The sequence below is a fragment of the Aythya marila genome, assembly GCF_965140915.1.
Source record: "Aythya marila genome assembly, chromosome: 2".
Classification (NCBI taxonomy): Eukaryota; Metazoa; Chordata; class Aves; order Anseriformes; family Anatidae; genus Aythya; species Aythya marila.
The window spans coordinates 135,043,190-135,064,077 of record NC_139043.1 but is presented as its reverse complement, the minus strand read 5'-3'; the positions used below and the strand labels follow the sequence as shown (position 1 = coordinate 135,064,077).

Here is a 20,888-nt window from a genome sequence, read left to right as displayed (position 1 = left end):
TAAAGCTGTAAGCAATGCAGAGGAAATATGTAATTATTTTGTAGAGCTAGCTTCACATAACGTGTTAGACTGTATAAACGTGTACCAGGATTAATAGAAAAACCCAACATGGAAGAGTTGCTCACTAAATGACTGATAACAGCTCATTCTGTGCTGAGTAAAGAAAATATATTTATGAAGAAAGTTACGCAATTCAACAAACTATAGTAAGAACGCAAAAGGGAGCTGAATTATGATGGCATAGGTAAATGTAGGTCTATTTTCTAACTTTCAATACAACCTTAATTATATTCTACATAGTACTGTAGTTATAAATACATAATTCACAACATAGATAATACATAACAGTTTAATTTGCAGGAGTCTGTGATTCTTCAGGAGTCAGACTTCAAGTCACTTAAATCTTTTTAACTAAATCCTAATGAACCGTCATACTACACCACTTGTATTCTGTATTAAAGAAACGCAATATAAATATTATTTTCATGTTTGCAGTGTTAGCAATTTAGATTGTATGGATTTGTAGTGCCAGGTATCCAGATTCCAAAGAACACAAGAGAAGGCAGATCATTAAAATCTCCAAAACCAATTTAAAAGTCAGCTTTTATAAACATACTTCAATAAATTTTAAAATCTCAGTTGTTCAAGAGCTAGAAGCAGGTTTACATTTTATTGGAAATTTGCCAAACTCAGGCTTCTAGAGGGGTAAAACTTCTATAATGACCTTGAAAAGAAAATAAATAACCAGGCCTTAAACCTGTGACTGACCTAGGACTGACCATTCCTCAACTGTGATTTCAGTTCAGGGTAACAATGGGAGGAAATTTTCACATTCATCAGCAAGGAATACAACATTTTTCTGATGATGATCTGTGTGTATTCACGTGCATATCTATAAATAAATTATGTTATGAAAATGGAGCTTAAAGTCAATGCTTACCTGGTCCATTAAGGAAGTCTTTAATTTGTACCGTGATAAGAGGAGGGGGAATACCACTTTTAGCATCTACTTCTCCTGCTACTGTTTGCAACCAAATCTTGCAATAATCCAGAGCTTCTGGTAGCGTCTTTCCAGGATCTATAGGTGATAATGATCATATTCATTAATGATATTCCAGGAATAAGACACATAACAAAATGCTACATAAAGTCATTAAGTAAAGCTGAGAAGTTTAAAATGTATACACAGTAGATAAAATTCTTAATACTGTTACACACAGCATTTGTGCTGACATAGACAGTGCATGTGTTTAACAACGCATGCATACATATGCAAGAGAGCAAATCCAGTATCACACAAAATGAAGAAAAATTGCAAAAATACCAAGAGAAATATGAGTAAAAGATATCACCCATCACAAGACAACTTTTAATAGCACTTAAACTGATCTTTTAGCAGTACTACTTTGAAGAGAATCAGCAATCCAAAATCACTTTCCAGACTGTATTTTCATTACCGCTTAAGAAAATAATAACAGCAAGATAAAGTTTAAGAGATCAGAATGCTAACAGATCTCAAGGACAAAGCACAATGATATTGCAGTTATGTCATTCTCTTCAGGGTTTCACTCACACAGCATGTTTAGCTTCTAAAACCAGTAGCTATTCTTGGATAGCATCTTGAATGGTATCCCTTTGATCAGACCGTAATATCACATAAGTACATGAAAATTAATTTCCTCCAAGTGGTATTCCTTTCTTTATTTTCTGCGTATCACAGATGGCAAAAACAGTGCTGAAGATAGGCTTTTTATTCTTTAGCAACTTGTGACCTTTGTTACAGTAGTCCTGAATTCTGGTACTACACATCTTAAATTCTAAATACTGCATTATTCTTTAGCATCAAGAATGCTACTTAAATTATCAAATACCTGCCTCACCTTAAAGATTTAAGATTTTCTTGATTAAAGTTCATCTCTCCCATTTTCAGTCAATTAAAAATTGTTAGAATTGTTTTATTTAACTAACTGTTACAGAATGGATTCCTTTCAAGAACAGTATTTACATACCCGCTATTATACTCAACATATGGTATCGTGGTATCACAGTCATATGTGGGCTGGGTATATAAAGTCAGCTTTGGAATTTGTATTTCTTGACCTTATCATGTGATTCATATAAAACTTGGCACATACGAACCCTTATGTGATTTCAAAGAACCTACTGAAACCAATTGATCATGACTTTAGATCTATATGGAAAAGATCAAAAGTTAGCACATTCTTCTGTTTTTATTTGATCAATTTTCAGGCAATGACTTTACAGCAGTATTTGTACTGCATGGCATATACATTACAGCCTTTCCTTCCCTTTATTCCCACTATACATTTATAAAGTCAGCTCTCAACAGTTATTTAAGAGCTGTCACTGCATACAACAGATTTGTATATTTTCCATGTGAATTTCTACATTTTTATGGTTCTCAGTCCTTTTCTTTAATTACACTAACCAGAATTGTATGGCATACTCTCTTTTCTGTAGTAACTGCTTTAGGGAATTTCTTTTTCCTGTGTCTGGATTTTGCCCAGCATACTGAAAATAATAATAAAAATTTTTACCACTGAGGTACGCATATTTTTTCTTCAAAATATAGTTTTGTAGTTGTGCTGAACAAGAATCTCAGACTTGGATCTATTTTGTTTTGCACTTGTAGCTCATCATAAACAATATACTAATGCTTTTCAGAACATACAGCATTGTAAAAATGACACTGTGCAATGCACATCGCTAGATCACTTAAATTCATCTTTTTATTTTATTTATTGTTCCTTCAGAAATATTAATGTAAACATTGAGGTTTGCTAATATGGAGTAAAATATTTCAGTATGCTATTACTTTGTCTCATGTCTGAACGATATTGTGCCATACTTTATATAACAACCTAGATCAACCAGTAGAAATTAAGAAATTCCAGTAAATTTATTCAAACATTGCTTTTTCAGAGCATACTTACAGATATTCCTACTGTCCTAAGACATGTTTACATTATAAAACAGCTAATAATCATTTCACAGTTGTAGTTGTTCAAAGATGAAAATTTATTTAATGAAAGGAACTTACATAGCAGAAAATCCTTGCATGACATAAGGCATTAGCTATACAAATAACAGCCTCAGGGCACTGTACTGCAGGGTTGCATGTATTGCAGCATGTAAGCACAGAATCAAAAAATAAATAAGTAAAGGAGCCATTGGGCTCTTGGAAGATTATTTTGCTCTGTCATGTCTCCAAGGTGTGCAGCACCATCATCACCCCTTCACTATGTGGGATATATCAGGACTGGGACACATGAAAGACCTCAGAATTTATGCATTAGGAACACAATACAAAGACACCTCAACACACAAAATTAGCTCAAGTCCAACAAAACGTATTACCTTTAACACAGCACTGGCCTTAAAGAGTTCAAGCTTTTTTTTTTTTTTAATAATTATTTTTATTTTTTATTTTGTGTGGAACCATGGTGAACAGATAATTCTGGCAGCAGGATAGCTGCATTGTCATAGTTCAGCATCTGAGATAATAATCCTCAGGGGCCAGGGTATAAGTTTTTATACAATAAGAAGAAAGCTAAATTCCAGAGGTTTCAAAACTGTCTATACAAGTGCTTATCTCAAAAACTTGAACGAAGCTCCAACGAGGATCTACTAAATGTATCTGGGTAGGACAACTTCATTTACACTGAAGGTCAAAAGAGTAAAATATGTGTATCCTGATTAAAAAAAATAAAAAATTCTAAGGTAGAAAACAGCATACATGTTTTCATAGGATTAAGGATCAGGAAAAGAATAGAACAATATAAACAAATAAATAATTTCCTATGCCACTTTGCAGAGGAATCACCAGAGAAGCAATAGAATGAAAAAAAAAAAAAAAGAAAATTTAGGCAGAAAAGTAAGAAATTCCTGATGGGGAATAAGGATTCCTATTAGGAAAAGGACTCTTCTCCCTCAAGGAAACGATGGAAATGTTCAAAATGTTTAAAAATACACTTGACAGAACACTATAAAATATACAACAGGGAACAATTATGCATCAGCAGGGAACCGGTCTGAATAATGTATTATAATAGGTCATTTCCATTTCCATTTTCTATGATTCTCCCAAAAATCAACACTTAAATTTGCAGTTATTTGTATAAAGAAAATGCTGGAGAAAACCCAAGGGATGCATATATAAGCAAAAGGAGAGGCTAGAATTACTCCGCAGCAAGCCAAGAGAGAGAAAAGAAAGGCTTGAAAAGTGAAGAGCGGTGAAGACGGCCAGAAATTCTGTCCTCCGCATGATGTGAAAAATTTGTCTGGGGCAGCAAAAGAAAAATGGTGGGACAACCATCACAGATCAACAACCAAGAGTGTAATTTAAAATCTGTAAGAATGAAAAGCTGCGAGACCTTGAATACTTCCACATTGTTTTCCTTTATTATGATTATTACAATTGAAATGAAAAAAATATATATATCTCTCTGGCTATTTTTGAATCCACCAAATATTCAAAGCCACTTTTAGTCCTGGTAAGTTCCAGATCTTGTCTCCAAGATTCAGAGTTTATGAAGTAACTTCCTAAACTCGATTTGGATTTGCAAGTTTTGATTGCAGTTACCTCCCACTCATTCTCATGTTAATAGGAGATGGCAAAGCCCAAACTTCTGAGGGGGGAAAGGAGAGGATGGAGGCAGGAGAAATTTCACATCTCGAAGATTTTCATTTTTCAAAATGTGTTTTTTGACCCTGTTTGTACCTGACAGCCAGGGCACCCTGGGGGAACAGCCCAAGGCAGGCGTTAGCAGGGGGACTGGGCTACCGAGCGACTTGGTCCCTCCAGCTGGAACCTCACCCAGGCCAAATGAGATCTCCAACAGGCTTTTATTTCAATGCATGAATCATGGCTTGGTTTGCAGTCAATTTTGCAAGCCAGTACGATGCTGCAATCTTCCCCGCATTTCCAGCTCTGAAGTGGGACGTTTGGTGTTATTTTAAAAATGGTTTCTATTGGAATTTAGTGAACTTAAATGGGAAAACATTTCTGTGAGCGTACTCACAAGTGCTGTGTCAGGAAGTTCCTAAATGAGCATTTGCAGTAACCCAAGGCATGCACTGCACACCCCTAGGCCAGTTCATCTTTACTGGTGGGGGCTGCACACCTTTATGACCCTGGATGCTGATGCACCGGAACATAAACACACTCAGAGGGGAGGGAACAGGTGATACTCCAGCACAAGTCCCTCAATGCTGTGCTAAGAAACAGCTTTAAATCCTCTTTCTGCTTCGGAGGAAGCCCAAGCTGACAGAGAGGCAGTGAATGAGACTTCCTGCCAGATCCAGCCTGTGTTTCTCTCCATTCAGCCTGGGCTTTTTCATTAGATCAGAGGTTACATGTGGTCTTAGCTACTGCATCTGCTCTTCATGGACCCCCTGCCATCAAAGGCGTGGGTGTAAAAAAAAATAAAATTAAAGGCAAAAAAAGAGAGAGGATAATTTTGGACAGCCTCACAATGGCTATTTTTTTTGCAAATGCTTCACTGGAGGAAGTTGAAGAAATTCCATGCATAACACATATTTATTTGGAAATTTCTCTCCTTTAAAATGGCCAAGCAGCACAACCTCCTCTTTGAAAATAAACAAACAAACAAATAGAAAAAAGATTTTTCAAGAATGCCCAGAGCACAATGCTCAGGAAATGAGGCAATTTTGTATCTGGATTACATTACCTGAAACAAAGCAAATAAAAGTTTAAAAAAATATTTATAAAAGCAGCTTATGAGATTACATTAAAAACAATTGCACCCACTTTTATTTAAGTGGAAATGGCCAACGCTCTGTTAGCAAAAACTAACGGCTAGCAGATGCCATTTTTTTAAAACGTAGGATGAGCAATGCATAAAAAGGGTTGTTTTATAGTATCTTTTGGGCTACCTACAAAGGATCTTACAAGTCAACTCAGGGAACAGCTAGTCTTTTTAATGGCATTTATTGAGGGTTTAATATTTATCCCATTAATTTATTTACTTTGATTTGAAGTTCCTATACCTGGCACTAAGTACCATAATCATAATCAAGCTGTGCGAGTACAAAAATAATTTAAAACACAAATGAAGCAGCTTAGCACAACCATAATAAAACAGAGCTAACATTATAACAACCTAGTAACTTTCCTCCTCCTCCAGACTGACTTGCCAGTGGATGTGCTTTGAGAGAAATACTGAGGAAATTGAAAGCACAGCCACTAGTCTTTAGCTCCAAGGCAGGCAAATGCTCCCAGATACAGACCCAGGCCTGCTGGAAATGTGTTACTGTTAACTGATAATTGACATGCTAATAGTACTTAACTTTTAAATATTCTATTTCCTCCAATTTTCTTCTCATGTACTTATTTGTTTCATCTTTCAGTTAGTGAAAAACAACCCCAGACACAGCTAGCAAACAGAGGAACTAATTTTTTTTGGAAGAAGCTCAGTGTTTTAGCCACTGGGTAATACCCTCTCACACATAAAAGAGTGATAGTTTAATGTAAAAATCTTGAATTTTAAGCTCCATTAACTTGAAATCTTTTTTTTTTTTTTTTTTTTTTAAAGAAAAACGCCTCCCCCCCCCCCCCAAAAACCCTTATCCCAAAATGTGGTTCAAAGTAGTAAATTATCACAAATTTCATTTTGTCAGTTACCTACTGTTACCTATTTTGTTTTCAGACTTCATGCTGGTGCAGCTTTACAGGATAATTTCCCTATTTTATTCAAAGCTTTATAAAACAGACTTTCATCAAATACCCAAATAGCTATAAGGTCCAGAATATTCTTTGTTGACTTACACTCATGGAAAAGGCAATAAAGGGATAAAAGCCATAAGTAGGTCTAAACTATTATCAACTCTTCCTTACTCCAAAGCAGTCTTGGACCTACCTTCCATGAAAAAGTAAGATCTTGTTTCGTAATACAATCTTGTACTGCTTCTGCCTTGCAAGATTTGAGAGAATTGTTTTAAAAATGCAGACTCTTTGGTGAAAAGCAGTAAGGAATTATAGCACTGCATTTCATAAGACCTGAATCCACGGCAGTTGAACTAATAGTAGTGTCTTCAGAATTACACAACGAAACTGATTCAAAATGATTTTCCAAATGTTTTAGAATAGTCCTAAAATGTTCTTATGTGGCATATATGGTATATTTACATGCACAGGATGATTTGAAATGTCACAGTTTTTATTAGCATATTTTGGATCTAATCTACATAGCTCATATACAGTTAGCTACGTAAGCTTAACCGCATTAGTGTAAGTAATGAGAAACCACCCCCACAGGAGTACCAATAAAACTTCATAACAAATGACATATATTTTTTCTTCTGCCCAGAGGAGTCTTGATTTCAGCAGGTTGTGATGAAATTTGCCGTGTTATATCTGTGGCTGTGCTGTTGCCCATCTCCATCCTGTGGTGTCATGCACACAATGTTTTCATCAGGCTTAGTCCCACTGTTAAAATGTTTTTCAAGGGGGAATATCCTCTGCTGGTAACCTAGTTTAAATATATCTTTCATATTTAGCTTGTGTCCTCCTCCCCACTGTATCGTAGATAATTGAGAATTAGTTGGCATGCTGACACACAGACACAAGAAGGGAAGGTTTTTAGAGTTTAACTGGAAATATTCTTTAGCAACATTCCCTATAAATTAAACATCATTTATGCCCTCTTCCCATCTTCCAGTCCTTAACATACAGAGAAAAAAAAGACCACAACAGGACATAGCTATTGTACAGATGGAGAGAATCTAACTTATTTCTTTCAAATGAACTTTATATCATTCTTCATTTGGATGATACATCTCTTTCAGATAAAACTGTCAGCAAATAGTCACAATGTCATGAAAAACTGGAGTGACTGATGAAATCAACTGCAGCAACATAGAAAATGCAGTGCAATGCTCCTGATGTTGTATTATATGCTATGTAATATACAGTGTATGTATATAGATATATACACACACTTATATATATAAAAAATAGTTAATTGCAGTTTTGCCTCAAATACAAGTGCTAGAAATATAAAATAGAAGTTTCCAAAGCTACATGTTACCACAATGGTATGACAACATTAATCTTGAATGATGCAATCACAAGCACAGCAGGTCTTCCTAAACAAGAGGCAATAAAAACTTTATACTGCCTATTTTGTTGTGCAAATTAGCATATGACTTTAAGTGTTTAAGTGTGGATTAGTTTTATTAACTTACTAAAACATTAAGGGTGGTGTTTTTAGGCACTAGAACTTTGGCACCCACCTCTCAAACTCTATTAAAAAAAGGCATAATGCTTTGGCAGAAAGCACAGGATCCTGCCTGATACATGAGTTAAGTATTTATTACTGCCCACAAAAGCAGCAGGATGAGACCAGAACTTCTGCGTTCACATCGTGTCTGATTCCCACCTCCACACTGTTTCACCTTTGCCCGATACAAAGACAAAAAGCCAAAGAAAAGGATGAGACCCATGTAGGCCTAATCTCTGGTTCTCCAAGAAGGCCTTTCCAGCTCTCTAGCTGGTGAGCTAGGACCCCTCAGGCTGTATGTTTCTATCATCTTTACCACTTAACACTTCGTGCCATGCTTCTGTGCTCTCTGACCCACCTTCAATTTGTAGGAAGACTTTATTGCTTTATAGCTCCCATAGGTACAAAGGTAGCGAAAGGCTTTGGAAGTTAACAGTAGCAGCAGAATGGCGAGAACTTTGCCCAGTTTATTGGTAATGCAACAGCAGCTCGTACAAGGACACATCTGAGTGTCTCAGACATGAAAATGAAGTAGTGACTTCATGAAGTTGTGATCTTAAACTTACAACTACTCCCACTGCCCTTCAAGCTTTGCTCTGTTAATTGATTTGCTAATTCTTTTCATATTAATTATTACAATGATAATCTTTTATATGGTATTTAACAAATAAAGATGGGAATCTGAAGTAAATCAAACTCATGACACATCTATGTTTCTCTCAAGACAGGATAGCAAAAACAAAGGAAGATGAAAATGGAGGACTGATAAAAGATGCATTCTCTGCCATGTTTTCTTCTCTCTATTTTAAGTATTTTCTCTCCAGCTGTCTACTCTTCCTCAATGTTTAATCCCAATAAAGTTCCACAATTGCTCAGATTTCTGGAAGAAGTTAAGATTTATCAAAAATAGCATTTATTAGTCTTTAATGGCATCTATTAGTCCAAACACATGGCTTTAATCCCAATTTTCAAAAGATACAATCTATACAATCTCACTCAGTAGAGATTCAGTATAGCTGCATAAAAAAGATATTATACTTTATATAACTGGTGTGCTGTATGAAATCTGGCATGAAAAAAACTAGTGATGTTTTTTATCTACAACTGTCATTCAGTAATCAACTTAAAAAAGAACAAAACAAAACAAAACACAAAGAAAACCTTCTCTAGGTATTTTTTGATCAAATTCCTGCATCCTCAGGTACACTTTTTGTGTGTGTGTGTTTTGTTTTTTTTTTTCATAACAGTTTGTAGAGTAATGATGCATCTCATTAAATTCTTATACTGAGTACTGGCTGTCAGACAAATTAATTGCAATCATTTGATTTCTCTCTTCATCAGTACACATAAGACAGAAAAATAATTGTTCAGAATTTTCCCACTAAACAGTTATTCTGGTCTTTCTTATTATAAACTCTGCATATTAAATTAAAAGAGAAAAGAAGTAAATTCATTAAAAACCTATACCCCAGCTGAATGAAAACTTAAAATAAATGACATCATTAGATGCCTTGGAAGATCACTATAATTTTCTTATAGATTATGATCAAAACACCAGGTGCTTCTAAAATGTCTTTCTTTACATTTTATCAGTATTTTAATTTGGGGAAATTCTGTGATACTCAGCCTTATGAAATGCTTTTTTATGCCTTTTTTTTTTTTTTTTTTTTTAAAAGAAATCTGTTTGTCTTACTACTCTTCTGCAGAAAACACTAAGAAGCTGAAGTCATGGAACAGTCCCTATGACAGTCTGGCGCTGAGAAAGTAATATTGAGGAACATGAAGAAATGTTTGCTGAAAGGTTCGATCTTAATTAATTTCAAACGTTTTTCACACTCGATTGATTTAGCTGTGGTGTGTAATCCTTAAAAAATGAATATTTACCAATTGAATTCTAAAGATGTCCCAGAAGTCCACCAGTTGTTTTCTCTTCCACCACCCCAGTAACTTTCAGAAGTGTGATAATTTTGACATTTATACCCAGGAATGAATGTTAAATGATCTTACCTGTACACTTGTAGTCTGAGGCTACTCCCTTAAGACCGGCATCAAACACTGATATTTCTACCTTCTGCTTTCTGTGGTGGCAGCTGAGGAGCACAGAGGGCTGTGACACAACGAGGTAGAGAAATGGTTGCAGCTCGATGTCACCAGTTCCCCTGCGACCGGGCTGCCGAACAATAGTTATACCCAGGGCTTGTCGAGCAGATGACCTTGTGGAAGCATGCAGACTTTCCAGTGACAAAAGACCTGTTTTTCTTCCAGTAGGTGGGGGAACATTGCTGTTCAAAAGATCATCTGCTGTGACGGAGGAAATGCCTGGCTGACTGGGCTTCTTGGTATCATGGCTGCTACCTGAGCCTGCTTCTGGAAGGTTCAAGGAGCTTTTGCTTATTTTCTCACCATCTTTCTGCTCCTGTGGTGATTTTGGTTTAGGTAGGGCAGTGCATGAGTAAGTCATCAGGGAGATCCGGCTTGCTGTAACAAAAATGTCAAAAGGGATGAAATTGAGGTTCTTCACAATGGAAGACTGGCGGGAGGGACGGGCAATGCGGTGCTGGCTGGTGCCACTGTGCTGCTCGATCTGAACGATTCTGATCTTAACGCTGTCACTGCCAATTCCACTGTCCTGTGCTCCACTGTAACGTGAAGAAGTCTCAACTGTTCCCCCATCAGACACGTCCATTTTTTTCTGCTCTTGTTTGGAAACCTGCAAAGGAAAATATTATATTAGCTTATGATATCCATATCCCAACTGTTTCCATTTCAGTGGCAGCAAACAATCACTATATAAACATGATGTCAAAAAAGAGAATTATAAAAAATATCTGCCAAGTTAACTTTAACAGAGTAATCACTCATGAAAACACAGCAGGTGTCTGTTCCAATGAAATGATGACTCACAACAGATGAAGTGCCAAAACAACATGTGAAGGAAAAAAAATAAAGATTTCTAGGCTTACAATTCATTTTTTTTCTAAATGGTTCCTTATATGCTAAAGATTCTACAAGAAATATAAAGATTAATATGAAACCATATCTCTGTAAAAGAATACATCGTAAATAAAAAGCCTAGTTATAACTATTTTTGAGCATTTTGAAATAGTTTTGAGCACTGATGCTCAAGAAGTCTTCTTTGGCACTAAAATATTTTACTGTGACAACACGAAAGAGATAGCAATATTAATCTACTGCAAAATGACAAAAAGATAAAATAGAAATTGTAAGCTGAAAAGTGTAAATATTATGTTGTAGAATTAGTATTTTTCTTAGAGTTATGGAAATAACAGCTAATTTACATTAAACACCAAAGTTGAAGGAAACATCATGCAATATCTATAGACTACCCCTGTGACGGAGTCTGAGCTCTTAGCTTACCAAGACTCACCAAGAATAACCTTGGCTGGGTTTCCAACCCTGTAATCCACAGGGTTTCAGGTGAGAAATCATTGCACGTAGAAATATTTCAAAAACAAAACACACACCACTGAATAAACACTTAAAATAACTTCTATTGTAAGAAATAAACCAATGAAACAAAACTCATTTGCAGAGCTTACTATCCAGGAACAGGATACACTTGCAAATACTGCTGCTGAAACAAGCAGAAATCCTACAGAGAACTTGAGGACAAGGTGGGGGGCATACAAGCAAAATGATTTGGAAAGAAAAAAAATGCGTAAATTCAATAGTAATAATAATAAGTAATGACGATGGAAGACCAACTCTTGTGATTCATGTGGACTTTAGACTCATGCATTACCATGGAGAGCTTCCACAGAATTACTAGCACTTCTATCTGTGCTGCCCAGAAGAAATATTTCTGCTCCGATTAGCAAAAAGGTTACCGTAAGAAATGCCCAACTCTTTCAGATGCATGACCCACCCAGCACAGTACACCGTTTCTGACAGCGCTAGGAGGAGACCCTATTGAGAGAGACGGGATGCTGGCCACTTACTGCAATTTTTTCCCCCTTCTACTCCCTAAGCTCCCTAAGCTCCATAGCTGCTGCATTTGGGATGCCAGTGGGTACATGCCTGTGTAGTCCTTCTAGTGACACTTTCTGGACTTCTTATCATGATTTATCCACTTCCTTTCTGAATACGCTGACACTGTCTGGCCTCCACAAACTTCTGGGGCAGCAAATTTCAAAATCTGTATTCAGTTTAAACCAATCTCCCGCTAGTTCTATTGCATGACCCCCAATTTTTTGTAGCGTAGGATTTGAACAACTGTTTCATGGTCAGCTTTGTCAGTGCTGTTATGACTTTGTAAACCTTGATCACATACCCCTCAACCTTCTCCTCTCAGGACAGTAGGGTCCCAGCCTTTTGGGTATCTCTTCACAAAGCAGCTGCTCCAGCACCTTTATTTGTTTTAGTTTCCTCTCTCTGACTTATCTAACTCCACTATGCACTTCTTAAACAGTGCACAGGGGAGTTAGATAAAGGAGCACAAATACGAGCACTACAGTTTTATATAGCAGCAAAACAATGCCTTAAGTCTTGCTCTCCATCTCCAAACTGATTATGTCCAGTATTTTGCTTTTTTTTTTTTTTTTGGCTGCCAGTGTGCACACTGACTCAATGATTTCATTTATTTGTTTATTTATTTTTCCAGGGCCTACTTTAACAGTTTCTTTTTGTCTTTTCTACTATAAGGAATCTTTGAAAAGGGAGATATAAACTAGGGTAAAACATACCTTAACTTCCATTTGAAAAATGTAAGCATGAATTAAAAGAACTTACAAAACTTATTAGCAACTACAGAAATGAAGGGCAGTGATTACTGAATTTCTTCAAACTTTAGTCTTTATACAGCAGTAAATGTAGGTTCTACATTTACTGTCGAAAATAGGTGGTGGTGGGAGTTAAAGAAAAGCTGCTTTTCTAAAGGTTCCTTTTCATTGTGCTTTCTGAAACAAAGGGAGCAAACCCTCCCCCTCTATTTCTTTAAAGACATGGCCATACTAAAGAAAATATTACAAAGGAAATCCTAAAACAGAACCATTAACTAGCTGAGATTTTCTTTGAAAAGGTTTTTGCCAGCTCTGGTTACAATCTTTTCAGATTCACTCACGTACATATTTTTCAAATAACCAATAAACTTCCTTGTGGCTGATTTCTATGACAGACTCATATCACTGACTTGTAAAAGTGATACCACTTTTAATGTAGCCTCTGTAAAAATAACTGGAAACCATTCTAATGAATTACAACGTTATAAGCCAAGAAACCATGACCTCTCCTGATATCCTAGCAAGGTTAGACTATTTACACCTCAGCCTCTCCGTTTGGTAAACCATAACGTGCTTTCCCCGTATCTTGTACTGATGGTACTTTCAAAATGGCATAGATGGTTTTATTGTTCATGCATTGAGGGCATGCAAAAGGCAGAAGGGATGGAGCTGTGGAATGCTCTTGCCATCATTTCATGTAAATACTGCCTGAAATGAAGTAGAGGTCATATGCTGTTAAACCCAGAAGTTCTTCGTTACTCCAAAGCCTTCCATTCAGCACTATGAAAAATCTTTTTAGAAACTACAGTTCTGCAGAGAAATATACTTTTATGGCATTACATGGTATTATCTTGTTTTCCTCTATGCAGGAGTAATTTCTACAGATTACTGACATTTAAGTTATATCTGACTTTGCCAGAAGGATTGAAAATAGAACGCCAGCCACTAAATGGTGATTTTCCAGAGAGAAAAGCATTGCATACGTATGACTGAGTGAAGGGAGAAAGCATCCTGCTTCTGCTTTCTGAATGGATCATCTATTCTCACACCTAAATATATTTGACTTAAATCCTAGTTCTTTTCTTCTGCCTTGTTTTAAGCATCTATTAAATGTGTTCCTCTGTGTGAAGCACCTCAAGGAAGGTAGGAAAGTACCTCTACCCTCATCCCCATTCAGACTTTAGTTAGTTTCTCTGACTACTCTCAGTCTACTGCAAGGGTGCTAATTGGTCCCAACTGCTGAGTTTCCTGTTCTGTGGACATTCAACTAAAAGAATTACTGGGACCCCCAAATCAATTCACACAGGTCACTGAACAGCAGTCAGATGGTAACTTCTGCTCAGTACAAAGTAGCATGCAATACGAACCAGTGCCCAAAAGGTAAAAAGCACCATATCCTATTGCAATTTTCCATGCCACCCAGCCCAACAATTAAACTTTGACTTATGCATTCTCTTACCGCACATATTATAAAGGTTGGAACAAGTGAGGGATGATTTGCTAGACAGCTTTTTAATAATACTACTCTGTACAAAATAAAGGTGCAGAAGTACCACTGGAACTTTTTGCATCAATTTCTGCTCGGTAAGCATCAAGCCTTCTCCCAGGTTTCACAGTAAACCTGAAAGTATGCCTATATATTATATGTCTACAGTATGTCTAAAGTATGCCTATATTATATGCCTATAATAATAAACCTGGGCATCATTTAGGTATGGGATTGGAGATGAGAGGGAATGACTCTCAGGATAACTCCTCCAAAAAGATTTTTTGCTTTATTATGGAATAAATGGGCCAATACTTTAAAGATGTCAAGAACAGCAATATCAGCTTGCTGTTAGCAAATGTAATGGTAACATTTATCATTGGGCTGTATTATATCAATTCTCTTACTCTTTACATAACCCATTTAAAATGAACAATAAAAGTTTTCTTTAATTAGCTACTGGTGTGCATTAACATGATCATGATTAAACCATAAAAACCAACTGTACATTACTCTGGTCCCCTATCCCATGTGTTTTAAATTATTTTAGTTGAAAATGTACTTTGAGTCCCTTTTAAAAGTTCGACCTTCTGCTTTCAGAGAATTAAATGCATATTACTGTAGTGGAGAAGATAATGTTTCAGACCTCCAGGCATATATTAAACACACTGGCAGCACATTAGACAAAATGCTTTACTTATTAGATACTTCCTATTCTAAACAGTGTCATCAAAGGCTAAAAACAAAATCCATATAAAAGCTGCACAATGCTTCCACACAGAACCTGTGCCAAAATCCCTGTACTTTCCAACTAATGAGGAAAGGATGTGTACTCTTAACATATGAATGTAAGATTTTCCAAGCATTCACTTTAGGAAACAGGACTATTGATTCCACATGGCTTATGTTAAATGAAACTGTATTGGTAAAATAACCTTTAAGATATTTGGCATGATAACTGTAATTAAACAGTATTCAAAGGAGTAAAACAAAAGGGAATTTGGTTCCACAATGGCTAATTAAAATAAAATGAAAAAACACAGCATGTCATCTATCAAGATAAATTGTTATTGTTTAAGAACTATTTAAATACTGTTAAAATATACTTTTAGATAAAATCTGAAAGGACTGGAAAAATATTTGTGGCTTAAAAATGGATAGTTTGGCGAAGAAAAAAGTATAGGACGCTGAAATTTTATGCTGAGATAATAGCTTTAAAGCTTTGAGCATAACCAGATGGTACTTAAATCAGAGGAATTCTACAGTTTCACTGTCAGAATGAGTTGCAATATGGAAAGGTTTTCAATAGCTAGAAAAAACATGTCAAGATGATAGTTTACTTAGATCACTTCAGTGCATTTTCTCGTCTTTTCACAGTTATATATCCTATCAATACTAGACACCATAGGAAAGGTGTTGAAAGCTACACTAGTAGCTAGGGAACTGCGGCTAATTCTTCCTTTTCATGTGTTGAGATAGGTAACTTTACTAGCTTAACCCCTTGAGTTCAATAGGGCATATGACATATATATCTATCTAGTGAGAGAGTGTGGAAATAGCATGTCCTGCAGAACACACACTGAGAAGCACATCTTAAAATCTATGGTAAATAAACAGATTTGCTTAGCAAAATTGGTGAGCAGTCCCATTAGGTTAGTGCAACCATGGCCAGGTAATCCTTATTTATTTTCTATTTCTGATGAAAGTCTTCAGATAGCAGAGACATGTCTTGAAAGTTTCAATCCATGAAGAGAGGCAGCAAAATTATCAAGGTAAACACACAAACTAATATTTTAGACCAATAATTAACACATTTTCCAAATCAGAGAATGGTGTTTTACAATTGATGTTTTTCATTATATTTTCATTTTCGTAATCTTTCTGGAGTTTTCAACAATAACAAATGTAAACACATGCAGTTTCACTGTAAACCTTTCTACCAGTTTTATTTTCTTTTACTGGTACTTTATTGCACTTTACAGACTAATTCTCTAATTAATGGATCAAACGTAAGCAATATAATCTTTGGAAGTGCAACTGCTCTAGATCAAAACCATCTACATCTGCATAATTTTTCCAGCTACTCATATTAATTATGGTTATATAATGGCACTATTGAAGTAAAATTTCCAGCCTTCAGCATAGCCATTCCTTAACTCTGATCAAAAACCTTCAGCCAATCGTGAGATCATTCTTCACATTACATAAATTATGGAAAGAGTCACAAGTGTGAAACCACAGAATCAAAGTGCCAATCACATCTGGTACATCACTGTGACATATGACCTAGTTTTATTTCTCTTGCTAAAAAGTAGTAGTATTTTCATGGAAATAAAAATCCTGCCTAAGCTACAAAAAAATGACCATTCCTATTTTATTTTATTTTATTTTATTTTATCTTATTTTATCTTATTTTATTTTATATCTTATTTTCCTGTTGTGGTTAAACTGGAATTATGAAGAAAACACTGTGTATTTTCCTTCTGGATTTATTCTACATTCTTCATATACTTCATCAAAGATTCTCCAACAGCATATGAATGTATTTGATGTACCGTTGTTTTCTATAGATCTATTTTTATTTTCTTTGCTAACTTGTTTACCACTTTGTTCTACTGAACAATTCTGTTTTGATTTGAACATGAATTATACGAATGACAATAATTCTGACCACTATCAAAGTTAGTTTTTAAACTGACATATTAATCTCACATGGAAAATATAATGAAACACACATAAAAACATTTTGGACTACTAAATTACTTTTTCTGGTCTAATAAAGTTGCTCTTAAGTTTTAAATTAAAACTTCAGTCCTGCAGTTTAATATAGACAACTTGCTTGTACTTGTATCAATGTAACAATGCAGAAAGTTCTGAATCCAAAACACTCCTACAAAAAGGGAACTACTAAATGAAGTCAAAATGATGCAACAAAAATATCAGAAATTTTAAAAATAGTTTATTTCGTATAAAAGTCAATTTATTTTTTTCACTAAATAATTTTCTTTTTAATCAGAATTTGCTGTAAAATAAATGATGTGAATTTTAAGTGTAATGCTGTTTATGGTCTCACAGGCCTGCAGAACTCTTCCTGACAGGAATTTTCAATTTTAGTTTTCATAATACTGCACGAATTATGTGAAAGATGTGATGGCTAGGAACAATACAACACAGCTTCACAGCTTGTGTAATGCTTTTCCAGCTCTTCAAAACTAAAGTAAGAGGCTACATTCTGTTAAACACTGATCCAAATATTCATAAATCAAAGCTGTGCTAAATGTTCCAATTTTAACATGGTTATATGCAAATGCTAAATCCTTCCTAACTCCAACAGAATTAAATTTTTAATCTTAATACAAACAGTATGCTTATTATGCTATACTATTAAAGGCCAGGAAGAAGTTTTGTGTTCAATTGCTTTTTTTTTTTTTTCTTTTATTTTTTTTGAAGGCACATTTTCAAATTGAAAAGACCAGGCTGAAATCTGCCAGAATTCTTTGTCAAACAGTACTTTTTCCTTAACATTTCTACTAAAAGTATTACTTTTTGTGTTATTTTTGAAAATTTATTTTCATAATTTTTAAGTTCATATCTTTGCCTTTACATGAAAAGCATCTGGATTACAATGAATATATTTACTTTACAAACGATTAGTGTTTGCTTATTTTTGCACATTCTTTTTTTGTTAAGGCCAAGAAACAATATTTTTCATGGGAGTCTGCTTGTATACCTCACTCCGACAAGTTTTAAAAAAAACAGTTGAAATGTCAGCTTGATTTTGCATGACATTCTCTACCATTTCAGTATTAAGATTTCAATATAAGGCTGTAATTGCACCAGTCAGAGTTTTAGACCACATTTTTACGTAGAAAGATCACAGAACTAAATTGTGGTTTAACATTGATCTAATCTTGTAGAAAGAACTTTGCTTCATCAACCTAACTGAAAATGTCACAAGGTTGAATTAACTCACATTCACTGGTGTGTCTAAGTACATTGTAATAACAACAACATAACAACCAAGCCTGTGGTGGGATCGTTTTAAGTGGTGTTGCCACTGACCAGTCCTGGGAAATCACAGTGTGACTGAGTGGGATTAGGTGCAAAAAATCCTGGGTCCTACACACTGATGTTTTCTTGACCAGGTGTTCTATCATGGGTCAAAAACTTTCCTATGTGATGAGGATGTATAAAGTAAGAACTCAATGAACAAGTTTTAAATTCAAGAATTTAAATCATTTTAGAATTCTAAGTATGGGAATATCTGATGATTCAGTGTTAGGACATCCGGAGATGAGAAGCATAACAAAGTTATTTACTCCCACTGGAGTAAATTGGAATATTCTGCCATTAACTACTATTCAATGTTCGAATGAAAAGATGTAGGACTAGATGCCAAATACCATAGCAGTGATTCAAAGCAGGATTCAACAAAACCTCAGGATGCTAATTTAAGCATTGTTTTCTAGGATAGAATGAATGAGTGTACGAACAATGAAATTAGTCATTACTGTAACACAGTAAAGTAACTTAGTTGGCTATCATAACATAGATTCTACCTGTAGACCCTTAATCAAATAAGCATACAGCTAAACAAACTATCCCCCAAATCATATGCTATATTTTTTTTCTTCAGATATATTAGAGCCTCTATATGTTTTGAACATCCTACAGACAATTAAAATAACTAAAATCATAGAAGATTAGAAGACGTTATGTACAAATGTTGCCCAAGTCAAACTTCCTTCCACATTATTTCCAGTAATGTCAGACTGAGTCAGCCTACATGCCACAAGCTGAAAAATCCACAGTACAGCAATCTCCAGTGAGAAATATCCAACTGTTGGCACACAATTGCTCACTGAAACGTATGCTGGGATGTTGAGTGCCTAAGGTTTTAAAGCTTCCAGATGTCTGGAAAATTATCTTTTTTTCCCTTAATGTTTTTTTTTTTTTTTAAGGTTGTTACATCTCACATGTATCAAGCCAGATACACTTGTACCTAGCCCAATGTTTGACTAAATCATGTTTCAATTTGTGTAGAGTACCTTACAAAAAGACTTCATGGGGAAGTAAAGCACATGAAGTGCCATATGAACTGAAGACCAGGAAATTGAGAGTTCTGGAATACAGTTAATTTGATCTAGGCCATCAAAAAATATTCTCATTTTTAGCAAGCTTTTTGTCATGGCCTCCGTGTACAATGCCATGAAAGACTGATTTTATGTCTCCTCATTTGTGCTTAGTATGGCTGTATAAAACAGCCGGTTCTGGGTCTTGAAGCACCCAAAATAATCCCAGAAAAAAAAAATCCAGGGAAAAAAAAGGTATTTGTTTTTGGTATGTTATATTCTGGGCACTGGCTCATTGTATTTTATCTCAAGAGAAGGATCGATTGTGGCAGTCCAGTTTGGAATCACTCAATTAGCCTCAAAATTACACCCTAAGTGGTGCCCTCTGAACTTAAAAATAATTAAAAAATACCAAACAATTGTAGTATTGGAGCAGGAATGAGACGTGAGAAACACAACCCTTGTAAGCCCACTTCAGGAGAGGTAAACACACAGAACTACACCTTCAGGTTTTTCTGACTGATTGAGTCTGGCAGTCTTCCAAGTGCCCTCATCTCCTCAGTGCTAGGAAGCTGGCTTCAAAGTGCCCAGAGCTCAAATTATGCTGAGATTTGACTATATACCTTACAGGAAAATCAACTGAGAATTATTACTAAAGACATCCTGCAGTAGTCTGCCATTTTCAAAGCTTCTAACTGCAGTGCTAAGATTTCATTGGAATCATCTAACAGTGGGCTGGTGATGACATGAAAGAAAAGAAATGGGCCATAGTACACATACGAGTTTTGTTCTCTCACTGAAAAACACTTTTGGCCTTTATCTACTTCTATATGGTATTATTACGGCATATTATATTATATAGATAGATATAAAAAGACTTCAGATTATTACTCAACATTATTTATATACACTGTTTTTTTCATAAAAAGAATTTTTCTAATTTTGGTCCATAAAGTTTCTGTTCCTTCACTAAGAACTGCTGTTTTCTTCTTTTTCCTAGTTATGGAAGTTTATTAAAATACTTTCTTAAATACAATTCCAAGTATTATTGCTCAGTTATGCAACTGCTGCAGTGGCCATGTAGAAAATATGCACTGCTGTAAATGCACACAACATAAAACCAATATGACCATGATCCATACTTTCAAAATATTTGTGAGGTGCTGCCTTAAAGCTAGCGTTCCAAATAGCCTCCAACTCTTCCACTGTATCTTCCATTATGCAAGGTACACCTTTCCAAAGACAATTTTTAAGCTGTTGGTTTTCATGTCTATTACTGAAAGAGTAACCTTTGAAAAGCAAGCAAGCAAGCTCTGGATGGTTCATTTTC

General features: G+C 35.4%; 1 protein-coding gene across 4 annotated transcripts in view; it reads right to left on the bottom strand.

Moving 5' to 3' along the window:
- VPS13B (vacuolar protein sorting 13 homolog B) overlaps positions 1-20,888 on the bottom strand; it is a 460,107-nt gene that overhangs the window by 110,377 nt on the left and 328,842 nt on the right. For all 4 annotated transcript variants that reach the window (XM_082753129.1, XM_082753131.1, XM_082753130.1 and 1 more), the window contains exons 34-35: positions 10,269-10,971; positions 941-1,078 (exon numbers count right to left, since the gene is read on the bottom strand). In XM_082753129.1, coding sequence (XP_082609255.1) covers positions 941-1,078; positions 10,269-10,971 — 841 coding nt within the window. The remainder of the gene's footprint in view (positions 1-940; positions 1,079-10,268; positions 10,972-20,888) is intronic.